Source organism: Myotis yumanensis, unplaced genomic scaffold, assembly GCF_028538775.1.
Source record: "Myotis yumanensis isolate MYYU_CA2020_CCGP unplaced genomic scaffold, mMyoYum1.0.hap1 SCAF_2, whole genome shotgun sequence".
Taxonomy (NCBI): Eukaryota; Metazoa; Chordata; class Mammalia; order Chiroptera; family Vespertilionidae; genus Myotis; species Myotis yumanensis.
In genome coordinates, this window is record NW_027223753.1 from 27,048,832 (window position 1) to 27,072,726 (window position 23,895).

General features: G+C 39.8%; 1 protein-coding gene across 1 annotated transcript in view; it reads left to right on the forward strand.

The window, feature by feature from the left end:
• PIK3R3 (phosphoinositide-3-kinase regulatory subunit 3) overlaps positions 1–23,895 on the forward strand; it is an 89,330-nt gene that overhangs the window by 58,306 nt on the left and 7,129 nt on the right. Inside the window, exons 4-9 of the mRNA XM_070404829.1 lie at positions 536–716; positions 1,362–1,487; positions 9,049–9,191; positions 12,168–12,344; positions 19,711–19,785; positions 20,222–20,392. Of these exons, the coding sequence (XP_070260930.1) occupies positions 536–716; positions 1,362–1,487; positions 9,049–9,191; positions 12,168–12,344; positions 19,711–19,785; positions 20,222–20,392 (873 nt within the window). The remainder of the gene's footprint in view (positions 1–535; positions 717–1,361; positions 1,488–9,048; positions 9,192–12,167; positions 12,345–19,710; positions 19,786–20,221; positions 20,393–23,895) is intronic.

Consider the following 23,895-nt stretch of genomic DNA (forward strand, 5'->3'; position numbering starts at 1 on the left):
AAAATAAAAAATTAGATAGTTTTTAAGATAAACACTTAGTTCTCCATTCACTTTATTAATTGCTTTCTCTTGGTTTCCTTTGCTGGTTCTTCCTCATACCCTGACCACTAAACATTGGTGTGCCCTTGGGCCCAAACCTTGAACCTCTTTTGTTGTTGAGCTGTGCTTATCTAAAGTTCAGGAGAAGGTCTGGGCTAGAAGTGTAATTCATTCAGGGAAAAAAAAAAAGATACATAGATTATTTCTCTTAAGTGATTATTTTTGCCAAATTTATTGATACTGACTGCTGTTTAGGTATATTAACCTTTAATAAGCAAGATATTTATAGATAAAAGAAATAGTTGTAAAAATAATATGATATTACATATACTTTTGCACACATACTTATATATGCCTTTTCACCTGTTCTAGCCTCAGCATAATAAAACTTGTTTATTATGTGACATCAAGCTTTCACATCTTCATATGAAAGTAATAGTACTTCAGTAGAATTTTTTTTTGGCAAAATCTACAGTTGTTATCTTGTTGTTTACAGGAAAGGAGGCAATAATAAGTTAATAAAAATCTACCACCGAGATGGGAAATATGGCTTTTCTGATCCTCTGACATTTAATTCTGTGGTGGAGCTCATTCACCACTATCATCATGAATCTCTTGCTCAGTACAATCCCAAACTTGATGTAAAGCTGATGTATCCAGTGTCCAAATACCAGCAGGTATGATTACACAAGTTCTTGATAGCTATTCCTCAAGTAATTATTTAACAGGATTATTTGATTCTGACTTACCAGTTAAAAAAAGAAATCTAGTTGTTTAAAATTTTCTACTGAAGATTTAAGAATTTTAGAACTTATTTTGTGGCAACTATGAATAGCTTGTTACATGTATTTATTAACTTTATATAAAATACTTTTGTTGCCTGGTTGGTGTGCTCAGATGGTTGAGCATCAACCTACTAATCAGGAGGTCTCGGTTCAATTTCAGTTAGGGCATCTGCCCAGGTTGCAGGCTTGATCCCCAGTAGGGGGCATGCAGGAAGCAGCTGATCAATGACACTCCCTTATCATTGATGTTCATATTTCTCCCTCTTCCTTCCTCTCTGAAATAAATAAAAATATATTAAAAAAATACTTTTGTTTATGTTTTCTATTTATACTTTTTTTCTTAATTTTTAAAGTATTAACTATTTTGTTGTGATATAAGACTGATCTTCGTGTTAACAAAAGGATTTAGTGCTTTTGTATGCTTGATATTAATCCAGTGGTTTAAACTTACAGTAGACATGCAATTTAAAAATAAATAGATGTAGAAATTAATGTAGAATTGTTGACATTCTTTACTTCTTTTGTTTACCTGCACAGGATCAGTTGGTAAAAGAAGATAACATTGATGCAGTAGGTAAAAAACTGCAGGAGTATCACTCTCAGTATCAGGAAAAGAGTAAAGAGTATGACAGGCTATATGAAGAATATACCAGAACATCCCAGGTTAGTATGTTTTTGTCATTTAGGCCAGTAAGTATGCAACATTATAGTTACATCAAATTTTCTTTAATTCACCTGACAATCTTTAGAGGTCTTAATATCTTAAATAGCCTTTTTGGGACTTGGATGATATAAATTCCTCGCCTATTCATAAATCACTTTTTTATTGGTTAAGGATATATTTTATGTCAGTGTTAACTAGAATAAGGTTTGACTGCTAGTGACAAAAAAATAAAATAACAAAGGCTTCAGATAGAAATTTAATTTTCTTTTATGTATAGGCATTTCAGGAGTTTTATGGCAACTCCACAGTAATTGGGGCCTAGGTTTCTTCTGTCTTGATGCCTTGCTCTCCGTGGAAGTTGGCTTATTCCAATATCAACCATAACAACCATATTCTAGCAATCAGGAAGGAAAAATAGGAATGAGAATAAAAGGAATGTTTCCTATTTTAAAAACTACTTGCTAGAAACACACACTGCTTCCACACTCTGCCCACTGGTTAGATGTAGCTGCAGATCACAACTAGCTGCAGGGGAGGTCTTCTATAACCATTAGAAAGAATGTGGGAGGTTTGTATTGGTTTGGAGTGATTTCTAAGATATACTAAGTAAAAAATGCAAGCTATAGAAAAATATATGTGGCATACTGTCATTTATGGTTAAAAAATTGTGTAGAGGGTGCTATATGTGTACATGTTAATATGTACTCTGATCAGAAACTGATACTGTATATCCTCTGGGTAAGATAATTAAGACAGGGAGAGTCCTAAAGTAGAAAACTTACTCTTTACTATATATCCTTTTATATTGTTTGATATATTTTTTCCTGTTTGCATGTATTACCTTCTTAAAATATATAAAATGAACTGAATTAGAATTCAGGAGATTTATTTTCTAATCCTGGTTATGCTAAAAATTGCTTGTGTCCCTTGAGAGATTATGTGTTTCAGATCCCATCTGTAAGATGGAGATATTGGCAACCCCAACTATATTTGAGTGAGTGTGTGTGGGAGAGAGAGATAGGTAATCTGGTTACAAAGGTCAGTATAACCATCCAAAAAACACTTATGAACACCTCGTCTAGGCATGATACTGTGCTTGACTCCAGAAACACAGAGGGAGAGAGATGAAGCCCTATTCTTCAAAAGTTTGAAGTACTCTGACAATATTTATTAAACACAATCTGCATTAGTCCAAATGTCAAATTTTAATTCCTTTCCTCTGCATTAAACAAAGCAGTGATGGATTTTACTATATTTGTGTGTGTATACAAGTATACACACAACACACAACACTATGTTTAATCTCACAAAGAATATTGAGTAAAAGATGCAAAAGAATACATGTAATACACATCTGTTCATATAATGGACAAAACCAGACAGATGTTAACTTTTTTATTTTGGATGGGAACATAAAGTGGTAAAATCATGAAGAATCACAAAGAATCATCATAAAGGATAGTATTATCACCAAGGAAGGGGAGATGGACTGGGAAGAAGAGAGGTGTGATTGGAAAGGATGCACGGAATTTCTGGGGGTGCTGGTAGTGGATGTTTATCCTTTATAATAAAAGCCTAGGTGGCGTCACGTGTGATGTCATCACAAGATGGCCAACATAACATGGCCACGACAAGATGACTGGCAGGGGAGGGCAGTTGTGGGCAATCAGGCTATCAGGGGGAGGGCAGTTGGGGGCAACCAGGCTGGCAGGGAAGGGCAGTTGGGGACGACCAGGTTGGCTGGGGGGAGGGCAGTTAGGTGTCAGTCAGGCCAGCATGGAGTGGTTAGGGGGCGATCAGGCTGGCAGGCAGAAGCGGTTAGGGACAATCAGGCAGGAAGGCAGGTGAGTGGTTAGGAGCCAGCAGTCCCAGATTGTGAGAGGGATGTCCGACTGCCAGTTTAGGCCAGATCCCACAAGGATCGGGCTTAAATCGGCAGTTGGACATCCTCCAAGGGGTCCCAGATTGGAGAGGGTGCAGGCTAGCCTGAGGGACACCCTCCCATGCACGAATTTTGTGCACCAGGCCTCTAGTTTTATAATAATTTGTTAAGCTGTGCATTTGTTTTATGCACTTACGTTATATCTCCCACTAAAAATGATAAACATTAAAAACAAATGGCTGTCCTATGATCCAGAAGGTCACAGTTCGATTCCCAGTCAGGGCACATACCCAAATTTCAGGCTCAATCCCAGTGCTGATGTGCAGGAGGCAGCTGATCCATGATTCTCTCTCATCATTGATGTTTCTATCTCTCTTCCTCTCTTTTCCTCTATGAAATCAATAAAAATATATATATTTTAAAAGGCACATGGCTGCCCTAGCCAATTTGGCTCAGTGGGTAGAGCATCAGCCTGTGGACCAAAGGGTCCTGGGTTCGATTCCGGTCAAGGGCACGTACCTTGGTTGCAGGCTCCTCCCTGGCCTGGGTCCTGGTTGGGGCACATGCAATCGATGTGTTTCTCTCACATCAATGTTTCTCTCTGTCTTTCCCTCTCTCTTCCACTCTCCCTAAAAATCAATGAAAAAATATCTTCGGGTGAGGATTAACAAAAAAATAATAATAAAAAATAAAAAGGCACATAGCTGTATACAAAACCAATATGAATATTTTTATAGATCAGAGGTGGAACAGGCATCCATAATAATAACCATAAATGGAACTTTCAGATTTGGAAATAAGTAGAGGTCACTGAGATTTGGACCTCCCTGGTTTTTTCCTTCTCAGTCTTTGCTGATTTCTTTGCTGATTTCTCCTCTTTGATCTTGGTCGTCTGCTCTCGCTGGCTTGGGCGCTCACTTGCTCTCTCGCTCACTCGCTCTCTCCAGATTTATTCCAACTTTTTTTTTTGAGAGAGAGAGAGAGAGAGAGAGAGATTGATTTGTTGTTCCATTTATTTATGCATTCATTGGTTGTTTCTTGTATGTGCCCTGATCTGGGATCGAACCTGCACCCTTGGCTTGTTGAGACAGTTCTCTAACCAACTGAGCTACTGGGCCAGGTCGTCTTCTCTTTTCTAGTTACTTATTTACTCTCCGGTAATTTCAAACCATCTCATGGTTTTACACACCATTATATGCTAGTAACTCCCAAACGTCTTTCCAACCTTCCTTTTCCACTCTGCTTTTCTTTTTTTCATAATGCTTCTTACCTTCTAACATACTATGTACTTTACTTACTTACCGTATCTGTTATTTATTGTCTGTATAATCCCCTAAACTATAAGTTCCAGGAAAGCAGAAATCTTTAAGCTTGTTCACTTATGTATCCCAAACACTTCTAAATTCTCTTAGCTCTAGACTCCTTCATCCAGCTGCCTAATGAACAGCTTCACTTGGATGTTTAGTAGATATCTCAGATTTGACATGTCCAAAATTGAACGCTGATATTTCACCTCAATACTGTTCTACCCTTTGCCTTTCCCATTTCAGTTGAGAGCAATCATATCCTCAAGATCTTTCAGGCCAAGATCCTTGAAGTCATTCTAGTAGACTCTTTCTATTATACCTTGTATCCAATCGATCAGGAATTCCTGTTGACTTTACCTTTAGAATATACCCAGAATTCAACCCCTTCTCACCACATTCATTGCTAATACCTTGATCTAAGCCACTATCATTTCTTGCTTTGATTTAGCACAGAAACCTCCTGTCTTTTCCTTATCCATGTTCCCCTTCCCCTAATCAATTCTCGACATAGCAGCTAGGTGATACTTGTAAAACGTAGGTAAGATCACAGCACTCCTTTGTTTAAGACCCAGCTCTGGTTCCACATTTTACACAGACTGAAAGCCAGACTTGTTTCTGTAATGGCCATTATGATCTGTGCCCCTTTTCCTCCTGGACCTCATTTCTTAAACTCTCTTCGCTGTGCCCCAGCCACACTAGCCTCCTTGCTGTTCCTTGAATATACTAGACCTGCTTCCCACCTTTGTGTTTTGCACTGGCTGTTTCCTTGCCTGCAACACATCCCCTGGCCCCAGATAGTCACCTGGCTAACCCCCTCACCTCGTTCAAGTCTTTGCTCAAATGTTGTTATCAAATAAGGCCTACCTGACAACTTTATTTAAAATTGCAACTTTCCAACCTTCCTTTTCCACTCTGCTTTTCTTTTTCCCATAATGCTTCTTACCTTCTAACAAACTATGTACTTTACTTACTTACCATATCTGTTATTTATTGTCTGTATAATCCCCTACACTATAAATTCTAGGAAAGCAGAAATCTTTAAGCTTGTTCACTTATGTATCCCAAACACTTCAAATAATGCCTGGTATATAATTATTGTTTTATTTGTTGAGTGAGTCTATGCAAGATAATGAACCCAAAGCCTCCACATTTGGTCAGGGCATGGGTCCAGACTAATGGTGTGAAGTCGAGTCTAGTGGAGGGCTAAGCCCCCTGTGAATAGAGGCTAGAAAAAATGGCCACTGTTGCATGTGGCTTTGGCTTGTATAGAGATGCACTTCTCCTTTCTTTTCTTTTTTTAAAAAAATACAATTTTATTGATTTCAGAGAGAGGAAGGGAGAGGGAGAGAGAGAGAGAAGCATCCATGATGAGAGAGAATCATCGATCGGCTGCCCGCTGCACCTCTCCTTTCTGACATGGCTGGAGAAAGCTCCACATGCTGTGAATGTGCTTTGTAATATTGGGGATTTCACAGTATATTATGAGTTCAAAGCAACTGATATGAGACCAGGTTCTGAACTTGGAATCCCTGGTTGGAGAGCTGGGTTTGGGGGGCAGATGGAGGCAACCAAATGCCACTAGTAGGTCGAAACTAGAAGAGGGCTAAATTTCTCTACGTGAGAATTCAGAGCAGGACTTGAGATGGGGCTTAAAGCCTTGGGAGGTGAGTGAAGAGAGCGAGGATCCAGTGATTAGTGGTACAGGAGATGGGCTGGGACAATAAGTGTTAAACAGAGATTAAATAATTGACCTCCTTTGTTTATAAGTGTTGTAGTGTTCATAAGTATTGTAGAACTCCTTGTGTTGTGTGTTTATAAGTTTTATAGACTTCCTCTATATTTCTATGAAATCTTAGATAAAATCTAGATTGCTGTGATATAAGTGAATTCTTCCCAGAGAATGGGAGAGATGGTGTTGGTTGGCACAGGGTGAGAATTGACTACAGGTGAGGCTATTTAACATCTGGATTACGTATAATTAGGAGGAAAAGTGATTGGACTTAGTGATAGATTGGGATAAGGGACAGGAATTTGGCAATGAGATCATTGGTGACCTTGGAAGAGCAGTCTCTGTGGAATGGTGAGTACAGAAGCCAAAATAGAGTGAGTTGGAGTATGAATGAGAGATGAAGAAAGAGAGACAGCCATATAGACAACTCTTTCAAGAAGTTTAACTGTGACTGGGCGAGGATTTAGGTTAGGGATTTTATTTTTCCAGAGTGGTGTCACTAGAACTCATTTGTATGTTGATGAGAAGGAACCATTAGATGGGGAGAGTTAATGATGTAAGAGGGGCTGGCTGATGTAATGGATGGAAGTACCTGAGAACAGAAGAGAAGGTGAGCCCCAGAGCACAGGTAGATTAAGGGAGGAGGAAGAAGGAAGGGGTGTAGATCCAGGTAGGTTTATAGTTTTGGTAGTAGGTATAGTGACATTGTTTACAGGGGAGCTGCTGCCTGGACAGTGATGTCAAATACTTTCCCGTTTGCTGCCCTATTTACCAACACATATACCAGTGTTAGTAAAGTCTATATTATTGGTGTTTTCTTTGAAGATACAGGGCCAGAGCTTTGTAAGTATTTTCTAACTTTGCAAGGGTGCCAGTACCCTTTACTATAATTTCAGAGTGCAGAATTTGTAGCTAAATATTTAGATGTGGGCATTTCAATAAGTTTGCAGTACTATTTGAGATATGTATAATATTACCTCAATTATTTGGGACATCATAAAGGTTTGAGCTTCCCTCATCAACCTTTGTTCCAACCCTTTGAGCAGTTGCTTATCCCTGAACATCTCCTAATATTTCATGTACATGCCATGCCATCTGTGTGCGATGCTGCATTTCCCCCCACCCCAGTTCTTTAAGAACTAGCTCAAATGCTGTCTTCTTCATGAAGCCTCTGTAAAGCAATAAGTAACTAATTTATCCCACTTGATTTCCTTACCACGACATGAAACAGAACCTATTAGAGTTCAGAAATCTATTTCACCTGTGTAGTTCAAATCCTGAAAGGTAGTCTCCATGTTTTATGAATCTCTTTATCACCAGATGGTACTTCCTGTATAGTGGTTTTTCAATAATCATTTGTTGAAATTAATCAATGCTGGATAGTTGAGGAATTATCTTGTAAGCACCAAACCTTTAAAAATTATAAACATTCAGGATAGTAATCTTTCTAGACCTTTATACATATTTCTTGACTTTCTAAAGTAAATAGAATAAAGTCTAATCCTCTTTGAAGGTTTTAGGGGAATCATGAGTCAGATGCTAAAGTCTACAAATACCCTCAGACTTCTTACCCTAGTGCTGAATGGGCTTTTGTTTTATGGAGTTTTCATTTTACATCTTAGTCTGCATCTGATTTTTGCAGCTATTCTCCCCTTTTTCATTTTCTGCTTTAATCAGATGAATTTACTGATGATTCTGTTTTGAAAACTACATGCTTTAAAAACTAAAGCAAGAATAAATAGACTCTGGCCCTAGCTGGTTAGGCTCAGTGGATAGAGCGTCGGCCTGCTGACTGAAGGGTCCTGGGTTCGATTCCGGTCAAGGGCACATGCCCAGGGTTGAGGGCTCGATCCCCAGGAGGAGGTGTACAGAAGCTAGCCAGTCAATGATCCTCTCTCATCGTTGATGTTTCTATCTCTCTTTCCCTCTTCCTTCCTTTCTGAAATCAATAATATATATATAAATATTTTTTTTTAAATCTTTAAAAAAGAATAAATAGACTCTGTAGGGCTCTTCTGGGGATAAGTCTTTGCATGTTGTTGCATGGACTCCTCTGCTCTATCCATGCACCCCTTTAGCACCTTTTGGGGGTCAGCACTACAATAGGTGCAAAGGCAGGTCTTTATCCTTGTCTTCAATGTGTCAAGGGGTTAATCCCTCTTAGCAACTTAGGTCTTTCTGTGGTTCTCAGCTATACTTTTTCTTTGATTTTAGGGTTTGAATGATTCATTTTGCATATAAATAATAAGGGTAGGAGTTAAATAAAGGGTCTTATTTTAGCCAGGCGATTTTCAACTGTTGTCCCACAAGAATTTTTAAAACATGCAATACCTGACTATTTAGTCAGGGGTACTGACCTCTTTTCCCTTAGTTTGTCAAATAAAAAATGACACTAGCCAACATAACAATAGCCGTCGGATGTGAATGAATCAAAATTATACCTGTTTTTTGGTCAGATTGGCAAAGAATATATTTTTTGGTGTGCTGCAGAATTTTAGTAATCAGTTTATGTGTGCCATGAGATGAAAAACGTAGAAAATTGCTGGTTTAGCTTTCTGAATTTAGTCTTACATGGAACTGTAAAAAAGTTACAAAAAAATAAAGATAATAAAGTATATAGCTTTTCTTTTTTTCTCCTATAGGAAATACAGATGAAGCGGACGGCAATTGAAGCTTTTAATGAAACAATTAAAATTTTTGAAGAGCAGTGTCACACACAAGAACAGTATCGCAAAGAATATATTGAGCGATTTCGCAGAGAGGGGAATGAAAAGGAAATTGAACGGTAACTCTACCTAATTACCTCCAAGTACATCAGTGAGACAAGATGTCTTTTCTTCCCCAATAATCTCTGTTGTGTTTGCTTTTACCCCTCAAACTTCACAGTCCTTTCATATGGAAGTACTTGCTGTTCCCACCAGTGACACCAAACTGAACCTCCTCTCTTCTGCATTCTTTCTCCTCTTCCTAAATATTAGCTCACCCTTTAGGACTCAGCTTAGACATGATTTTTTCTAGAAAATTTTCTCTGATTCCCTAGACTGGTTTGGAGTCTTTTTGTCCCTATACCTATAGTATCTGCTCCCGACCCCTACTGTAACATTTACTGAATGTCCCACTTACGAAACTGCAAGCTTGTTGAAAGTAGGGATGTTGGCTTATTTTCCTGATAGTCACAGCACCTTTTATGGTGCGGAGAGTACATAGTGGTACTCACTGAGTATTTGTTGAACTGAACATCAATAGCAGCAGTCTGAGAATAAATTGGAGGGGGAACAGACCGTGGGCGGGATGAGCAGCTGGCTGACTGTTGCAGGTGGCTGTAGTCTTATGTCATCAGGTTAAAAGCTGGTGAGGGCCTGAACCAGAGCAATGGCAGGAAAGGAGGTGGAGTTAATGGACATGTTGAGGACTTGAGGCCTGACCAGGAATGATAGGTGTGGGATAAGTCAAAGTTTACTCCTACCGACTAAGGGATGGTGTTATCCACAAAATACAGACAGTCCTAGGGTTACATCGGACTCGACGTACATCGTTTTGTGGTTACGTCGCCATCTACCATTTACTTATAAAAAAAAATGTTCTGTCATTTCGACGTATGTACATATGTGCTTTATGTTTTTTATTATTTATTTACTACAAGTAAAGGTCAGGAATTGTTATCTTTCTTTTAATTTTTTTTTTACTGTTTCACTTCATTACTGCTGTGTATGTGCTCCATGGGAGTGACGTAGGTGCTTATGTAGGTGGGTTCCGACTTACGGCAAAAATCGCATTACGTCGCGCCATAGGAACGGATCTCCGATGTAACCCGAGGACCTACTGTAGAGAGTATGAGGAGAGTTTGGGGTTAGAACCAACGAGTTTGAGGTTCCTTTGAGAACCCAGTGGAGTTGTCTGAAAGGCTGTTGGATTTGGAACTCAGGGTACAGGAAGGATTTGGGAGGCATAAGTGTGTAGGTGATGGTAGATGGTAAGAATGAGATTACACAGGGAGAATGAGCAGTATGGGAATTATTGGATCTGGCAACCAAAGGATATTGTAAGCTTTTATTAAAGCAAATTTAGTGGAATATTGGAAGACTGAGCCAGAAAGCAGTGGGTTGAGGAGTGCAGAAGTGGGTAATAAATAAAAATGAATCCTATTCGTTGAGTACCGCTATGTACTCTCCGCACCGTAACAGGTGCTGTAACAATCAGAAAAATAAGCCAAGAAAAAAGCAAAATTATTTCTCATGTTAGCACCAAAGTGTTAGTGAACTTATTTGTGCAAAAGAATAGGGCTAAGTGGTGTGAGGCAGTGTAGCCTAATGTTAAAACCATGGGCTTGGATTCTGTGTTGAATATTTACTAGCTATGTGATTTTGGGTGAGTTACTTAATTCTTAGGGCCTGTTTCCTCCTCCATAGACTGTGGATAATATCTTGTTGAAATGCCATGAGAATTAAGTCACACACACACACACACACACACATGCATTAATGATGCAGAAAGGCATGTCTGCGTGTGTGAGTGTATCTTGGCATTTGCAGTCAATAGCAATTATTAATAATGAAGAAATAGAAAAGATTTTTTAGTTCAGTGCAATGGGAGGTAAAGTAACATGATGACATTTTAATAGTAATATAAAACCACATATTGAATGATAAGTGAGTAGTGTGGACAATTGTGCCTTAAAAGGATTCAGAGCACAACAGAACTTTGTGTGCTGGGAAAGCTTATAGCCACCACCTACTGAGTATTTACCAAGATGAGCTAGGCATTGTTAAGTCCTTTTACATGTATTATCACATTTAATTTACACAGTAACCCAATGAAGTAGGTGCTATTTAAGTACCCATTTTAAACAGAAGAGGAAATAAAGGCTCCGAGAATTTAAATAACTTGCCCATAGCCACACAGTAAGTGATAGGCCAGAGACTCATACTTAGGCAGGCTGACTGCAAAGTCATTGCTCTTAACTGCTATTTTGTGTTATCTCTTTATATCATCCGTATAGCTTTTCTGGTATTTGTTCAATCATGGCTCAATCGAAAGCCCAAACAAGGGCTTTCATACTCTGTCTTTTGTTGATTTTTTTATTTTTATTTTTAGAGAGAAGAAGGGAAAGGGAGAGAGAGATAGAAAATTGATGAGAGAGAACATCGATTGATTGGCTGCCTCCTGCAAGCCCCTCACTGTGGCTGGAGCTCACAACCCAGGCATGTGCCCTGACTGGGAATCGAACTGGCAGCTTCTTGGTACATGGGTCTACGTTCAATTACTGAGCCACACAGACTGGGCCATACTCTGTCTTTTGGTTCCATTTTTATTTGCCTTGGCTTCATCCTCAGGCAGTCTTTCCCTATGAGATGGCAGTATAGCAGCTGGGAGTCCCTAGAATCAAATACATACTCATAATTTAGCAATCCAGGTGGAAAGAAAATCTCTATTTACAAGAGTAGCAAAGTCCTGGAATTGACTCTCATTGAGTCAGTTTGGGTATTACTCCTATTCCTGAGCCAGTCACTGGCCTGAGGGTGTGGATAAGATGGAATGGAATACTTTTATTGGTCATGCTGGGTTGTGTGGATGTTCACCCATGAATCTAAACGAGGGCAGGGAACCTATACTACAGGGACCATCAAGGTGCTATTACTAGAAGAGTGGGAATGGATATGGTCAGATGTTGACCACACTTAAGATATTAGGCTCTGCTCCCACTATAGAATGCTTCTGCTTGATTCCTATTTTAGCCTTAATATGTCAAATACTTTCACAGAATTATGATGAATTATGACAAATTGAAATCCCGTCTGGGTGAGATTCATGATAGCAAAATGCGTCTAGAACAAGATTTGAAGAAACAAGCTTTGGACAACCGGGAAATAGATAAAAAAATGAACAGTATCAAACCTGACTTGATCCAGCTGCGCAAGATCCGAGATCAACACCTTGTGTGAGTAGTGTGGGAGGGGTGGAGGGCAGGGGTACCTCGAGCACCAGATTTCTGCTGGCACTAGAAACGTTAGATTTAGAAGAACAGATTTGTAATTGAGAAATAGCCAGTAAGAATGTAGGAAAGTATTCCTATTAGTAGTAGGGTTACCAGAGTTGACCTGCAGTCAATGTGTGGGAGCAATATAGGACTCCAATCTGTACAGATGCCTTGGAAATCTCAGAGGGTGGCTGTGGCATGAGCAAAGTGATGTAGCTTAAAAAGTACAGAGTAATGTTTGCCTAAAACACAAAAACCAGAATCTTTGGTTGCATATTAGAACCACAGAGATGGAAATTGTCCTTCATGGGCACAGGCAAGGACACTAATAGTGCGGGCCTGTAGATAAGTATACAGAACCACCTATTAAAGGGTTTTTATATCTCAGAAATGAAATTCTGTATTTAAGTAATAGAAACGTGTTGATAGCAAGCATGAAAGATAATTTGATCTGAAGAGTGGAACCTAATTTTTTAATATTATGGAAAATGATATGATTTAGCTAGATATAGGAATATTATTTAAATATAGATTGAAAGATATATTATCAGAACAAATTGTGTGGATTAGATTTTTAGGACAAATGACTACTTCAAAGAGAAAAGCTGTGAGAAAAGAGAATGTATTAAGTTTAGTTTTAGGAAATGAATGGACTGTTATGAAATATGTTTATGGGTTTCATGCATGTAAAACAACTCAATTCAAATTCCTGGCAGAAAGCATCTGTGTGTTTTCCATAGGTATCAGGCTTTTTTTGTGTGAAAAAGGGAGAAGGGATAAAATACAAGCTTAGAAGCTGGAACAGTACTGTTGAGTTTCAGTAGAGGAAAATTTTATTTATTTATTTATTTTAAAATCTTTGTGTTTTTTTTTTTCAATCTTTATTGTTGAAAGTATTACATATGTCTCCCTTTTTCTCCCATTGACCCCTTCTAGTCCACCCCCGCCCCAGGCCTCCACCACCCTATTGTCTGTGTCCATGGGTTATGCATATAAGCATACAAATTTTTTGGTTGATCTCTTCCCACCTACCCGTCCACCATGGCCTTCCCTCTGAGATGCGACAGACTGTTTCATACATCTATGTATCTGGATTTAGTAGAGAAAAATTTAAGGTGATTGTTTTAGGGGCAAACAATTACAAGTACACTATGCCGAGTAGTTCTTAATAACACTCCTCTCTAGAGATCATTTCAGTTTGCTATTGTGACCTCCCCAAAAGTCAAGCACATATACAGAGCATACAGAAGAGCTTTGGAAACAAGGCAAGAAGATGCCCTTATCAAAAATCAGGGTTATGTCTGCTCTTGGAATACTTACATGGTTCTGGTCACATAATGAAGCTGAAAAAATGCTCAGGAAGTTGTTGCCATGAACCAAAGGAATGAGTGGAAGCACTTCTTTGGCCTGGAAAGCAATGAGATACTAAGAAATACACCATCCAAATGGGCACGAATACGTGAGGCAACTGGACCTTAAAAGTTCCTTTAATGGGATAAATAAACCAAATATGAAAGAGAGCTTAGACAACATCATGGATGATAAGCCAGGACCTGCTAGTAAAGATAGTTAGGATGTTCAGGGAGAAACAGACAACCCTTATCTCTCTTGGAAGGACTGCTTCCGGTAGGATAGTCCAGTGTTCCACAGTCCATACTTTGATGTTTCTAGCAAAGACAATACTAGGTGTGGTGGACTGGATGTGTTCCAGGGCTGAAATTGTGTAGTCAGTGCTGAAGAGGAGACTCGTAAAAGGAATTTGGTTGTTTATTTGTAATTCGTTTTCGTGAGGAACTAGTTTTCATGATTACCATTTACTTTTCTTGGTATTCATAAACCTAAATTCATAAATTCAAAATAAAGACTAACTTACCATAACAATACAGGTGCATTAATGATGAGTTTTGAGTAATAGGTACTAGGGGAGTTTACAGCTAAAGAGTTCTGCGGAGGGGTGGTATGTTTTGTTATATTTTAAAACAGTTTTATTGAGATATAGTTTACATCCCATACAATTCACCCATTTCAAAATATATAATGCAATATTTCTATCATAATCATAGATAAGTGCAAGCATCACCATAATCAATTTTAGAACATACCCATTATGCCAAAAAGAAACCATGTATCCTTAACCTTTCATCCCCCTACCACCCTATTCCCTCCAGCCCTAAACAACCACTAATCCATTTTCATGGCAGAGAATGTCATCATGAAGTACTGCCAGGAAATGAGTGGAGCAAAAGTCCCTTTCCCCCATCACTGCCAAATTGGGTGCTTCCTCGGCCCCTAATCATTGGGTCCTGCCATCTGGTTAAATACTGCTGTTCCAGAAAATTCAGAGGTGCTCTTCACAGTGCTCTCCTTATTGGCCACCAACAGACTCTGCATCTTAAAACCTCCTGCCCACCATCCAGGGTGCCTTGTACATGGGGCACCCTTTTCTTTTGCCCATCTCATAATATAGCCAGGCTCTAGGGAAGCATGAATTCCCCTCCAGGACTTCTGCTTCAGCTTCAAAGTATTTTTTTGGTATTACCCTCTCTCAGGGACTGCCTAGTTTAGTCCTCTTCCTTGGACTGAAACACAAGCACTTTTTCTATTAGGGGGTGGTAGTTGGGTTGTAAGGCTAATTAGACCTTTAGAAAGGATACTATATATACACTAGTGGCCCAGTGCATGGACTCGTGCACATTGGAAGAAAATTAATTAGAATTCCTGGGGAAGTGCCGCTTGAAGGGACTCTGGGGAGTGAATGGAAAAAAAAGAAAAAGAAAGAAAACTCATGCTCGGGTCTTCTGGCTTGCTGCACTGGCTCTGGCGCAGGGACTAATGCAGGCGGTCCTGGGTGGAGGCCAGCAGCGGGGGTGGGAAGGGGTTGGTTAAGATGGGGCGTGTCTGGCCAGACATGCCCTGGAGCCAACCTCCCATGGTCCCTCTCCAGCGGGCTGCACCTGCCAACGGCTCAGGGCGGCTGTGGAGTAAGCAGGGTCCCTCCGGCAGGTGGAGTCCCTGAGCCTGACCTGCAGGAATTGGGCTGAAACCAGCTCTCTGACATCCCCCGAGGGGTCCTGGAATGCAAGAGGGAACTCTGCAAAGTTGCTGTCGTACATGGTGTGGAATGCAAATCAAGTGTGCAGTAAACCAGATTCAGGGCTGACAGTGCCCCAGGAACAACATAACCTATGGCTGAAGGTGGAAGCACTGAAGGTAGAAGCGTGTGCTGGCCCTGCGAGGAATTGGGCTCCCTCCTCCCTGGTTGCAGGGTGCGGCACCCAAGAACCACCGCTGCCAAGTCACCAGAGCTCGGCAGCTCCTGCGTTGAGTGTCTGCCCCCTGGTGTTCAGTGCACGTCATAGGTGTTGGCTGTTCAAACAGTTGGACTGTCACTTAGCCTTTTATATATATAGATATATAGAGAGATTTTTTTCCCCTACTTGCTGGGTTAAGGACTAGGTAAGGATAACTAACACCAGCTATTTTTCCTCTTGTTTTTCTTAAGATAAGTGTAAATTGACTACAGTAGTATTTTTCCTGTTTTTTAGAAGAGAATACTGAAGCATAAGTAGAGGCTGATTAAAACCACACAATTAGTGGGATGAGAACTGGATGTTGATGTTGGTGGAAATGGGGTCCTGCCACAGAGTTGTGAGGAAAGCATTTTGGGGACCATGCAGGGGAGGATGAGGTGTAATGGTAAGGTTTTTTGAAGCTGGAGCAAACACAAAGGACTGTCCCCAAGTGCCCGGAGTCTGTGTCTCAGCCATGGGCAGGTGGTTCAGCTTCGTCCTGCTGTGGAAGAAGTTCAGCCTTGTCTTCATTAAGCCCAGAAGAAGGGCCAGGGTCCAGAAATTCTGTACATTAGTTTAGTCCATGCTAAAGCTTAGTCTGGTTTAGTTTCTGTCCCCGTTTGGCTAGCTTAGTCTCTGTTCTCCTCTGCGCTGGGCTGCTGTATCCAGGCCCGTGCTTTCCGAGCCACACTTGGAGCCTGCACAGCCAGGCGGGCGCTCGGGCTCCCTGTGGCTGCCAGGAATGCATGGCTGCTAGGGAGGGAGAACCCAAGTGCAGGACCAAATGGACGAACAAATGTGTGCTACCTAGTGAGGCCTTTGTTAAGCTTTGATGATAGCACTTCGGGCTTTCAAACTGACCAGTCTCTTTCCCAGGGCTTTGTGGGCTTGTCCTTCCCCTAACCAATCAGGTCTTTTCCCCAGATTAGACACTGTCCCTTTGTGGTTGCCATCCTGGCTTCTACTGGGCATTCACTTAACAAAAGAATTTCCCCTTTATTGTTTATTCTCCCCACCCCCATAGTCCCTGCAAGGGGACCGGTGGTACCCAGGGAGATTAGAGAGTAGGTCCTTCCTCCCCATGCAGGGAGGAAGGGAGGAGTGTTAATCCTCTTGGCAGAACCATATGGCTATCTCCTGGAGTGTGTGAAGCTGTAGCTTCCGACCTAATTAAGCTTAGCCAGTTTTGCTCCCTTCTCTTTATTAATATCTAGGTACCTATGCTAACAACATTAGGTCTTTTTATTTCTTGGCCTCAGCTTTTTCCTCTAGAATGTACTCTTTAGGAGTGATCTAGGCATTACTCAATCATAAGATAAATATGAATTGCCATACTAAAGTCACTTGAGCTTTTTCAAAATCATTTAAAAATATATATATTTTATTAATTTTTTTACAGAGAGGAAGGGAGAGAGAGGGATAGAGAGTTAGAAACATCGATGAGAGAGAAACATCGATCAGCTGCCTCCTGCACACTCCCCACTGGGTATGTGCCCACAACCAAAGTACATGCCCTTGACCAGAATCGAACCTGGGACCCTTGAGTCCGCAGGCCGGTGCTCTATCCACTGAGCCAAACCGGTTAGGGCCAATTTTTATTTTGTTGTTGTTAATCCTCACCCGAGGACATTTTTCCATTGATTTTTAGAGAGAGTGGAAGGGACGGGGGGGGGGGGGGGGGGGGAGTAGATAGAAACATCAATTTGAGAGAGACACATTGGTTGGTTGCCTTTTGCACGTGGCCAGGGATCGAGCCTGCCACTCAAGGTACATGTCCTTAACTGGAATCGAACCCAAGACCCTTCAGTTTGCAGGCCGACGTTCTATCCACTGAGCCAAAACAACTAGGGCAAAGATAAAATTTTTTAAGGACAGAAAGTTTTGGATGATAAGAGTACTTAGAGGAGGGTATCTGGATATTTTGCTAATAAAAGTGGTGGTATAGGAGGGGGTTTGTTACTCAATAAATTCTATCATGATCATACTAGTTGTTTTCTGGCTTCACTAAGCATATGAAATGGAACCCAGGTTAACTGAAAGACATGTCTTATTGAGAAAGGCTGTGAAACCTATCTAAAAGAACTTTAAATTAGTGTGATGCCAAGTTATATAGTGTACTTGGGGTTGACCATGAAGATTTATTAAAAACAGCCCACCAGCAAATATTTATGACTACTTATTGAATTTCTACTATGTACTGGCACTTTTCAGCATTGGGATTAGCCATGAGCAAGACAATCCCCTTTCTTTAAAGCAGCTTACATTTTATTTTATTTTATTTTATTTTTATTAAAAAATATGTTTTTATTGATTTCAGAGAGAGGAAGGGAGAGGGAGAGAGAGTTAGAAACATAAATGGTGAGAGAGAATCATTGATCAGCTGCCTCCTGCATGCCCCCTACTGGGGATTGAGCCCACAAGCTGAGCATGTGCCCTGACTGGGAATTGAACCTTGACCTCCTGGTTCATGGGTCAGCACTCCACCACTGGGCCATACCAGCCAGGCACATCAGCTTACATTTTAGTGGAGGAGACTGTCAAGAGAAGAAATGCCCAAACCTGTAAGAATTTTTATGAGTTTATTTGAGCCAAACTGATGACAGTTGCCAAAAAGACAAAATCTTAAGGGACTGGGAAAATGCTACAAAGAATGGTGATTCATTGGTGATAGGTTAGGAAGGCAGGAGAAAGCAAGGGTGTGTGTGTGGGGGGGGGCATTGGGGCGGGGAATCTCTGGAATTGGATGAAAAGTAAAACAAATAGACACACTTTACATAGGTGGGATAGGAGGATAGTTAACACTTAACACGATAACAAAGGCGATTTGTGGTCTCTGCTCTGGTGTGGTAGTTGTGCTTTGAGGGGTGGGAATGGGGGGGGAGGAGGAAATTACTTTGATATTACAAAGGTATGTTATTATAGATGCACAAAAAAGACAATATGCAGGCTCAGTTAAGGTGAAGATTGACCTTTGTTATGGAAAATTACTGGCCATGAACTGTTTTTAGTTAAAAATTTTACTTTCAGACCATCCTATGTAGTTACTTTAGGTCTCTGAGTTTGTAAGACCACCATGTAAGCCTCCCCTGAACTTGTGAGGTTTAGTATGTGGCCCCTTTTCAGCCACAAGACAAACATTAACAAGTGAAAATACAAAACAATTTCAGGCAAGGGCTAAGAAGATGATGAAATACAGAGAGTGACCGGGGGATTGCTTTAGTTGGGACAATGAAGGTAATCTTCCCTTGAGGGAGGTATTTAGGATGAGATCTGAATGAACAGGGGCCTGGTTGGGGGACAGCAATGAAAGAGTTTTTATATTCCACTGGTTTTAGACCATCAGCCACCTCAGTGGTTTATATCATTTTACATCTAAAATGTTGTATTTTCCTGGCTGGGTGGCTCAGTTGGTTTGAGTGTAATCCTGGTACGCCAAGGTTGTGGGTTCGATCCCCGGTCAGAGGACACAGGAGAATCAATCAATGAACGCATAAATAAGTGGGACAACAAACCAATGTTTCTCTCTCCTTTGCTCTCTCCAAAATAATTTTTTAAAATGTTGCTGTATTGTAAAATACTATGATTTGCCTGGTGATGAAGTAAATTCTGTGGTTTGCTTAGGTGCAAGTATAGACCTTAAAATTTTGTTTTAGAATTTTAAACTCAATATAGAGACCACATAGGAATTGATTCCTCTGGCTAAGTGGAAATCACAAATATGTGACACCATACTGATCTGACTAATGACTTCAGCAACGTGTGTCTCCCACTGTGTTTGAGTGTAAGTGTGTGTGCTTATGGTAGTAAAACCTTCTAGAAAAAGAAAGTGCAAAGTGAGAAGTCTCATTTCAAGTTAGCTCTTTGTGTTTCTGCCTTTTTGCAGAAAGTTGAAGGGAAAGTAATGGAGAAACTAGTTTAGGGAAATTTCTGGCCACTCTGTGGGATTGGGAAAAGTCAGAGGTTCCTGGACTCTGGAAACTTGGTTGGCTTGGACGCAGTTTGCACAGATACTGACACTGCTATCTTCCCTCTGGCAGATGGCTCAATCACAAAGGAGTGAGACAGAAACGTCTAAATGCCTGGCTGGGAATCAAGAATGAGGATGCTGATGAGTAAGTTCTCTCTGTACCTTTCTGTCAGAGGGCTTTGTTCCCAATCTAAGACCTGGGCCTTCTTAATACATGTTAAATATTGGTTTTTATTGTCGTTTGAGGACATTGAATTAAGAACTTTGCTCCTCTTTTGAATTGAATTTTCTAGAGTACTCTATAGGCATTTGAGATCAGAGACCTGCCTAACTATATGAAACAAAAGCATTGGTCTGAAGGTCATTCAGACATCCACGTGTCAGCTTGTTGGATGAGACATGTGAATTCTGTGCTTTCTGTACCATAGCAAGTAATGAAGTTGTTGAAAAGTATCCAACTAATTAGAATTTCATTTTATCATTTTATGGATAAAGATTTAGAAGAGAGTTTTATTTGTGAATTTGCTTTCAGATATAAGTAACCTGATTGATAAAATAATATTTTAACATTTAATTTTTAGGACCTATTTTATCAATGAGGAAGATGAAAACCTGCCCCATTATGATGAGAAAACCTGGTTTGTTGAGGATATCAATCGAGTACAAGCAGAGGACTTGCTTTATGGGAAGCCTGATGGTGCATTCTTAATTCGTGAGAGTAGCAAGAAAGGATGTTATGCTTGCTCTGTGGTGTAAGTCTTCCTGGGAGTACGACCTTTTGAAAACTTCTGCATTGATTAAAAGAAAATCAGTCTCTCATAAAATTCAGTAAAATTAGTTCAGGTGCAGTAATGAGGGCCCAGGGCTTATACCATTAATATTTTATTTTTAATTTTTATTGTGTGTGTGTGTGTGTGTGTGTGTGTATATATATATATATATATATATATATATATATATATGTAAAATACCGGCTCTTACACAAAATACTGACTTCTGCGCATGGGCCACGAAGTTCAATCGCACTGTACGTGCGCGCCCGCACGTGGTATTTTGTGGAAGAGCCACACTCAAGGGGCCAAAGAGCCGCATGTGGCTCTCGAGCCGTGGTTTGCCGACCACGGTCTTAGACCATTAGTATTTTATAAAGAAATCAGTTCCTTTAGGAGAAATGATATCTGAAATCATTTTAGGGATTTTAATTTAATGGTAAGTAGATTAGGCCTTGCAGTATTGCTATTAGATTTTAGGTATTTGTGAAAAGTAATGTGAGATCTTCCATTGAAAAGATAACTTAATTCTTTTTTTTAAATGTATTTTTATTGATTTTAGAGGGGAACGGAGAGGGAGAAAGAGAGAAAAACATCAATGATGAGAGAGAATCATGGATGGCTGCCTCCTGCATGCCCCCTACTGCGGGAACCGGGACCTTCTGGTTCATAGGTCCACACTCTACCACCAAGCCACGCATGCTGGGAACCACTTAATTCTTTAGTAGTCTTCTGCATGCCTTACTTGGTCTTCATTATCAGATTTAGGAAGGCTTGATTGAATAGAAATGTTTTTACTTCAGCAGAAAAACTCTATCTAAATTTTGTACTTAAATAGCATTCTGTTGGGTAGTGATAGGTAATGTTGGGTGCTTTCCATAAGATCATCTTATGAATTTGTTTGGAAAAGCCTATTTAACTTTTAATGGAAAGTGAAATTCTGGGGGCAACTAACCATATGTTGGTCAGATTTTTGCCTAAGTGTTATGTATATTCCTTAGAAAGGCAAATTTCTTCATTGACAAAGACCATACTTAGATTAGAGGCTTAGTATGATGATTATGAGAGCAAGCTTTGGTGCCAGATGTACTGGATTCAAATTGTGACTCTGCTCCTTACTAGATGTATGATCTAGGGTAAGTTACTTAACTTTTCTTTGCCCAGTTTCATTTTCTATAAAATAAGGATAATAATAATACCTACTTGAAGTTTTTTTCAAGTATTTAGTGAATTAATATATGTAATGTAACGTGTGTTGATCAGTGCTAGCTCACAGTAAGTAACCTTACTATATTATTGTGATAGTGATGCTACTGATGGACATGGCAGAAGGCAAGCAAAGATGACCAAGTGTTTTTCCCCTCAAAGAGGGCAGTGTGGTGAGGATGAACAAAAGGTGCTCATTAACAGAGTGCTCAGTGCTTTACATGATCATCTTGTCTTTAGAGGTCTGCCTCTGTCATGGAGTCAGAGTTTGAGTCCAAGTTTACCTGGTTTCAAAGCCCACATTTTTCTATTGCAACACACTTCATTTCACAATTAAATATCGAAGATAAATAGAATCACTGTGAAATGGTATAATTAGTTGCCTGTGCACATGAAGAACTTTTAATTCTGGTGGAGAAAAAGAGGATTGGGGGTTTTGCGGAAGAGGTGGCATTTGAGCTGAACTTTGAAAGGATGAATAATGGGATACCTATGGGCAGGACGTGGGAGGAATTGAAAAGTACATTGGATTACTGTTTTCCAGAGATAGGGCTACTTGAAAAACATTTTATTTCTCTGAAACACGGACTGCTCAAGTTATATGAGTGGAAATGGCAGGAGAGGATAGTTCTTGTAGGATTTGAGATCTCTTAAGAACAATAAAAAGAAGGAAGGTGATAATCCCAGTGCATCGGTTCCTCACCCTCACCCCAGATCACTGGGTTGCAGGCTCACATAAGTCCAGGGAGACCGAGGAGCAGCTTGAATATCTTAGGGAGCTGGGTATTCTTTTTCTCCTTTTTTTTTTTAAAAAAAAAAAATATATATATTTATAAAATAAGGATAATAATACCTACTTAAAGTTTTTTTTAAGTATTTAGTGAAATATATATATATATATATATATTTATTGATTTCAGAGAGGAAGGTAGAAGGGAGATAGAGATAGAAACATCAATGATGAGAGAGAATCATTGATCAGCTGCCTCCTGCATGCCTCCCACTGGGGATTGAGCCCCCAACCTGAGCATGTGCCCTAACCAGGAATCAAACCATGACCTCCAGGTTCATAGGTTGACATTCAACCACTGAGCCATGCCAGCCGGGCTTTTTCTCCTTTCTTTAGCCACAGACTTGGCCAGACTCAAGTCCACAGCAGTGTGGATTTCCCTGGCCTATTAAATCCAACTGCAGTCATATATCAAATTGGAGTTCACATTGAAGATTTTCGGAAGCAAAAGAGTCTGGCATCACAAAAACTTCCACTTGTTTGGTAGCCACTCTGGCTACAGGAAGCCTGCTTACAGTGATCTCCAATATACTTAAGACATGCATGGAAGAGAGTTTCCTCTGGCTAAGTGGAAATCACAAATATGTGACACCATACTGATCTGACTAATGGTGTCCTAAAGGAGGGACATGAATAAGTTCAGTTTTTTAGGAGACACTCATACCAAAATTAACATGATCATGTAGTAGGAAGCGAAGGCATGGAACACCTTTGTTTTTCCATTTTAATTTTTGTTAATGACATCATAAAAAAGCTCCAGAATTATCTAACTTTATAGCCTTCTGAGAATAAAGACCTACAGCCAGCAGTGCATATATTCCTCTAGATTAGGGAGTCAAGTGGTGAGCACTTGTGATCTTGTTGTTGCCACTTGGGATTCAGAATTTGATTAGGGATAGAACAACTAGATAGATAAAGAAGGAAACAGAAGACTTGAACAGACTATAAAACAGCTCAACCTAACAGACATGTTTAGAATATTCCACCTACCAATAGAGGACACATTCTTTTCAAGTGCACATGAAACATTATTCAGGATAGACCACAGGTTAGACCACAAGTCTCAATAAATTTAAAAGGATCGAAATAATACAAAATATGTATTCTAACCACAATGGAAATAAATCAGAAACAAAAACAGAAGGAAATTTGGGAAATTTCACAAATGTGGACAGTAAACACATTCCTAAATAACTGGTAGACCAAAAAAGAAAATAAGAAAAGGAAATTAGAAAATACTTTGAAATGAGTAAAAACAAAAAAAACATAAAAACTTATGGAATGCAGTGAAAGCAGTGCTGAGAGGGAAATTTATAACTATAAACATTTATATTAAAAAGATCTCAATAGCCTTACCGTCTTCTACCTTAAGAAACTACCCCCCCCCACCAAAAAAAAGAAGAGCAAATTAAGCCCACACAAACAGAAGGAAAGGAATAATAAAGATTAGAATGGAAGTAAATGAAATAGAGAATTAAAAACAATTCAA